The 6,215-nt window shown below is 43.9% G+C and overlaps 1 protein-coding gene across 1 annotated transcript; it reads right to left on the bottom strand.

Annotated features, from left to right (window-relative positions):
* Positions 1-564: 564 nt before the first annotated feature.
* LOC126564841 (uncharacterized) lies at positions 565-5,960 on the bottom strand. Its single transcript, XM_050221959.1, has 3 exons — positions 5,475-5,960; positions 2,337-2,862; positions 565-744 (listed from the first exon to the last, which is right to left on the bottom strand). The coding sequence occupies exons 1-3, from the start codon at positions 5,938-5,940 to the stop codon at positions 576-578; spliced, it is 1,161 nt and encodes a 386-aa protein (XP_050077916.1). The 5' UTR covers positions 5,941-5,960; the 3' UTR covers positions 565-575.
* Positions 5,961-6,215: the final 255 nt, after the last annotated feature.

Raw genomic sequence — 6,215 nt, 5'->3', positions numbered from 1 at the left:
GGAGGATGTGTTTTTGTGTGTGACTTTTCTTTTGATTTTCCATCTCCTTCATCTTCTCCTCTAAAGGGTATAAATTGTATACAATAATATGGGTGATTTTGTGTGTGTGTGCGTGTCTGTAGGTGTGGGTTTTGTTTCATTTCCATTTTTTGTTTTCTATGCAGCGTTTCTCCTGTCCTGTAGGTTTCACTCACCAATAACACTAAAACTTTGCCCTCCACCATGACACTAGCCGGGGGAACATATTCTAATCGAACCCAGAACCCAGAAGTCTCACAGTACTGACCGGAAAGTTAAAGGTGTAGCAGGATACGAGAGGACAGGATGGAAAATTTCATTTGTTTTGTTTTGTTGCTGTTGCTATTCATCTGCCGAAGAGTACGAATCCGGATATCATGTATGTGTTTGCGACACAAAAAAAAACCGTTGAGGGAAACCCGCGAAAGAACCAGGAACGAGGAAGTACGCAGAAGGATTTCCCATCGAATTACTCGTTTCCTGCTCCGAAGCTATTCGAAGTCGAGGTCGTCTTCCGGTGTTCTTTATGGATTTCTTTTACGTTTTCCCCCAGAAACTTAGCCCAGGAAGCGGATGTTTGTGAAGATGGCCTTTGCCGGACGCTTTCGGTTGCAGAAGTTAACCGTCCGCTGGTGGTTGCCGACTCGGTTTTCGTGCAGCCCGACGAGCAGCTTGAAGACGTCCTCACGGCTCGGTACGCACAGGTAACGGGCTTCGGCATCGTATCTGCGGGATGCGAGAGGTTAGGTTAAAATTATGCAAATCTAGATGAAGTTTGGTTGCGTTCAATGTATCGAATCCTGATAGGTATGGACCCGGTTTGGGACGGAAATTTAAATATTTTCCTAGGCGGCCACAGGTGGGTTAGGTTGTAGGCTCTGGTGAGGAACTTGTACTACACTTATTGGTTTGATAGATCTACACACTGATTGATCGGGAGCTTTGTGAATGATACGGGGGATATTCCCAGCTGGAGATGAATGCCAAGGTAAAAGAGTCAATTTTAAAATGCAATTATTATGGCTGCCCAATTGGACGAAAAGAGTGCTAGGATAGGGTCCTTTTTCGATTGGTTTATTCTACCTCACGAGTACATGCGAGCCTTACAGTCTCATGGTGCATGGATCAGTGGAAGAGTTGGGATGAATCAGTGGGACATCGATGAATTGGGGAAGGTTCTTATATTCGATCACTTTCCAAGTATTTTTGAAACCTTGGTGACACGTCATTTCAGAAGATCATGTGTTCATTCAAATAATTTCTTAGGCTTCAGTCTAATCATTTTCTTTTTTTTCCTGAGTAGTTGGACTACGTAGTTGGATAGTCAGTTCTTAGTTCCGTTGTCGCCCCTTCTTTGGCTCTTTGCTTTTGGATGATGCAACGCCAACGAATCAACCAACTACAACCAGATTTAAGGTGCCCTTACACGATTTGGAGGAAGAAATATCTCCTAACTAAAGTGGAAGAGACATAGAAGTATGTCTAATTTCTTAAGCAATACAGCCAAAAAATGCAATACAGTTTGTAGAATATCACTCTATGTAAAACTGAATTATCTACATTTCACCTATATCGTGAGAACTGGTTCTGTCATAAGAAGACCGGGGCCGTTTTCGCATCTAACACCGAAGCACTTGTTCTTGTGTCGCATTTTGTTTGAAACATATCCCTGCTCTCTGTCTCTATTTGCTATCTCTCTATAGAAAATTAAAAACTTCCCTTTCTTTGCTCTTTAAACAATATGTTTATTCTAAAGATTACCCTTGTGAAAATTGTCTCACTGATCTTTGAGGAAAAACAGATGATGCTTTTACGCCTAAATATAGGCAATGCATTAGACTGTATGAAATCTTCATGCTTCTGGCAAATTCTCTTGTGGAATTTTAAGTCGTATACAAACCAAAATTAAGAGCGCTCAAAACGGGGGTTTTGTTTTTTTGTTTGTTTGTTTGTTTGCTTGGTAGCCTCATCATTATCATTAAAATTCGTATTAAAAAAGGGACGAAAATATCTACAAAATAAATCTCTTCAAATGAGCCTAGTTTTCATCGGGAATTATTTTCCTTACGAATTTAACCTGTCGCCTTGTCGCCCGAAAAATTTATTCAGCTTTCTTCTAGAGCAATCAAAAAGCTCTTTTAATTAAACGCCTTCACAGTGCTTCAACACCAACCTACAAAGGAACCTTGTTTAGATTCGATTTAAAGCATCACACCACCGAAGGTGAATCGAAATCTTCCACTATCAAATCACCGACTCCCATACCTTTCAATTTCGATTTACAATTCCAATTCCTTTAGCTCACACTTCACACTTACGTTCGGCTGCGTGCGTTCTGACGCTTCCAGGGATAGCGCCGATAGTAGCGCCCGGACCGTTTGCCTCCGTTCGGTGTGAAAGGTTCCGCCCGATTTCTGCCCCCAGCCACCAGCTGCCCATCATCTCCCTCGTCAGCCTCATCCTCGGCCGCATCGTCGTCCGTGTCATCTTCATCACCGTCGTCTACGCGCCGTGCTGGGCCCCCAGCCTTACCGGCCGCATCCTCAATGTAGACAATCGGCAGCGGTCCCTCGGGCAATTCCGTCAACAGCTTCATCAGCAGATTCGATTTGATTTCGATGTCTTCCTCCTGCTTGATGCGCTCCAGCTGCTCCCGGATCAGATCGATGCTTTCCATCATGCGGCCGGTCGGTGGGTCCGCCTCTTCGCGGTCAACCACCCGCGGTCCACTAATGGTGCCCAGTGCGGCCAGCAGCGGATTGTCACCGATCTCGTTGCCTGTGGGGTCGAGCGATGGGTCCGGGAGTTCGTACAGGTCCGGTGGTCCCCCGTGGCCAATGAAATCTGAAATTTGAAGGAAAGGTAAGGAATGATTTTGATGGTGTTGGTAAATAGGGATTACGCCACCCGGAGGGATAGAGCGATTGTGTGCTGTGCTGAGGGTGGTGAGGGTTGAGCTTAGGAAGGTGGGTATTTTTGTTTCGCAATTCAATGGCCTTCGAAGATAGGAAGCTTTTTTTTGCGTGAATGGGAATGGGCGTACTCTCTTGATCGAAAATCTTAGGTAGGTAAAAAGAAGAATAAAACTTGAACGAAAGGCTCTATGTTATCTCTGGGACGAATCATAATACTTTTACAAAAATATATCATCGTAAATATGATGTTGAGAATATAATTGTTGTGGTTTGATTATGATTGGAAAACAGTAGAATTTCTCAAATAATTTTTTTTATCATTTTCTAACTTTGCAAAAATGCTAGGATTTCTTAAGCTGCTTTTGATTCCATTTGCACTCTCATCTCTATGTTTGACATTTACCACCAAGCAATTCTCATGGATTGAGATAAGTGAGTAAACAGACTCACTCACTTTCGCATGAACCACAGTGAGTCATTCTTAAAATGCGTGACCTAAATGTTTAAGTAGCCGGCTTTTTCACACATCAACTTTTTCACACACCAGTTTTAATGGCCAACCCACACTGATACGTTTTTCTCTCCTTTTTTAATGTTTCTTTCTTCCGATACGAGTAAACAAAGCTCTTATCTGAACGTTGTCCCGAAATGTTGAGTGCGAAAGACACTTTAGGTTATCTGTTCCAGAAGACTGAGTTTTAACGGAGCTTCAAGTTGCTGTGCATCGTGCAATCGCTCTACTATTAAAGCTGTCAGTATTTTTTCTCTATGTTGCGTACAAGTTTGTGAGTGAAATCAATAAGGACATCCAATGAAAGCTCACACTCAACGGGAAGTTTTGTCTACCTGTTGATTGTAGTCAACCGGCAGAAGGCACAATGGAACGGAAAACCAAGCCCTTCATCACCACCTGCGTCTCCATGAATGTCAGTTTCATCGAATCGTTTAATGAAATTGATTGTCGGATTAGGTACGGCTAATGATTAACCGTCGTTCGGGGAATTCGTCACGTCCGTGACTGTGTGTGCGAGGCCTAACTGAGGTGCATTGTGTGGCTGCTTCTTTGGTCGTTAATGTACTAGAGCATCTGCTACGACTCCGGTACAGACATCCGGTACAGAGAGCGTCGAATAAATGTCTCACGCAACGATACGAACTGACGCAAGTAACATTTCCGTTGCCTTGGTCGCTTTTCTTTGGGAGCCTTTTCCCTGCGTGTACAGTTGTGTTCAAAACAGTAACAGTTACACTTGGTTCAAATAGAACGATATTCTGACTTAACGAATTGTGATAGTAGAGGTTAAGAAACGCACAAGGACTGGTCTACTATACACTAAGCTAAGGAAACTCCTGCACTTAACCATGCGTCGTCTGACAAGCCTGACGAATTCCTTTCGGCTGCGTTCGAGAGAATCTTTGGCCCTATATGAGAGTAAGGAAGTTGTTAAGGAGTTTACAAGCTATACCATACAGCGAATTAGACTCTGATGGTTCCTGTGAGCTAGTCATGGCTTGAAAATGACACTGAAGAACCAAACTAATGAAGTTTTTTTTTAAGTCATCCACAATGTCAAAGAAGGTGCAGTAGACCCAAGTGCAGACAGAGCGGTGACGTTGATGTGTCAACCAGAAGGGGCCAGAAAATTCGATAGTAAGACGACGGCTCTAGACCATGGCTGATATTGAGGATCTCTGCAGCAGTCCTATATATATACCTCAATAAGTAAGTGAGTAAAATTAGTGCTGCTCGCAAAATTTCATACCAAACTAATTCAAATTTTGGTACAGAAATGCATTCACTATTTCTTTAAAATGACAATGAAATATTCCAAACACTAATGTCAAATGTGTCAAAAAAAAAGACAAATAAAAATTAGTACTTCTGTTTCTATTATTGTGGCCACAGCTGTAGCTTCCATCCTTCTGCTTCGATTCGACAGAGAAGAGCGTAGGATTGTCGTTTTTTTTCTCTATTGGTGTACTACACAGGTCCGATTTATTTCCGCACGAATATGTACTTATCGTGCACACGTCAAATGAGTCACCTTTTAGCAGGTCCATTACCAACGGCTGGCAGTACGTCTGACACACCATAATAACCGTTCATGATATCCGTTATCAATCTCAATTACGAGATCAGCCGTTTCGCAACACGACGCAGAGCGTACAGAGAGCAAAATGCAATTTATCCTTGCGTTAGTGTAACAAGCTTAAACGTTCAGTGTCACCAAGGTGCCGATTGCTGGTACGATCTTTAGCAAGACACGTGCCCTAAACCTTCGGACTTTGTGGAGCAGAAATCTTCAAGTCAGCGTTTATTAAACTTCAAACACGTCGAACCTACACTTCGATGAAAATATTAATCTCTGGCAAGGCAAGTGTGTGTCTAGGTCTCTCGCTATCTCCCTCTCTCTGTCTCGGCAGCTATTTAAAAGGTTGAAAGGAACACCACCTTCACAACCATGTCTCGAGACCCTTTTTTTTTTTTGGGCTCCAGTTATGATAAAATTGGCAACGGTAAATTTAATTTCAATCACTTACCATCGTCGCTACCCGAGCTACCAATATCGATTGCCGGAAGGGCACGCTGGAATGCTGGCACCGTACCGATACCGAATACGTCTGGCCTTTGATCCACGTGCCAACGGTGATGATGGTTCGTACTACCCGATACTGGTCCGCCCGGTTCCATGCGTCGATGCAAAATCGCCCTATTGCTCTGTTGCTCGAGCGGTTGTCCGGAAATGGACGGTTGTCGCTGTGTCTGCTGATGCTGATCGTTCGCTAATGAACCGTGAGAATCGTGGGCGTGTGGACCGCTGCTGCCATTGGGACCTAGAGCCGGTACGGGACCGACATGCTTCTGGGATGTTGAACCTGTCCGGAAGAGTGTATCCAGCGGACGGCGGACGGCGTACGGAGCAGTGTCTTCGTAACACCAGACGAAGGGCCCGTAGTTACTGAGCAGAAGCAGACACACGCCAGCATACGTTGATAGCCGTGACATTTTGGACACGACCAAAGAGATTGATCGTCGTTCGACAGGGCGAACTTGGGCCCAGGATTGACGTGTTAAAAAAGCTTGTTGATTTACCCACTTTCTTTATTCTTTGCACTGCGATTCACTGAAAACACTCCGCACGTAAGAGGCTGACAACACTGGTTTGCTGTTGGGTCTGCATCACGCTACACGATAGACGTGGAAGTGCTTAAATGGGCTGCAAGGGAAGAAGTGTTGAGTGGTTTTATTTTTGTTTTTTGGTTTTCTCCGTGCAGTGAAGT

Source organism: Anopheles maculipalpis, chromosome 3RL (assembly GCF_943734695.1).
Source record: "Anopheles maculipalpis chromosome 3RL, idAnoMacuDA_375_x, whole genome shotgun sequence".
Taxonomy (NCBI): domain Eukaryota; kingdom Metazoa; phylum Arthropoda; class Insecta; order Diptera; family Culicidae; genus Anopheles; species Anopheles maculipalpis.
Note: the sequence above shows the minus strand (reverse complement) of the source record. Positions and strands in the feature narration are given on the sequence as shown.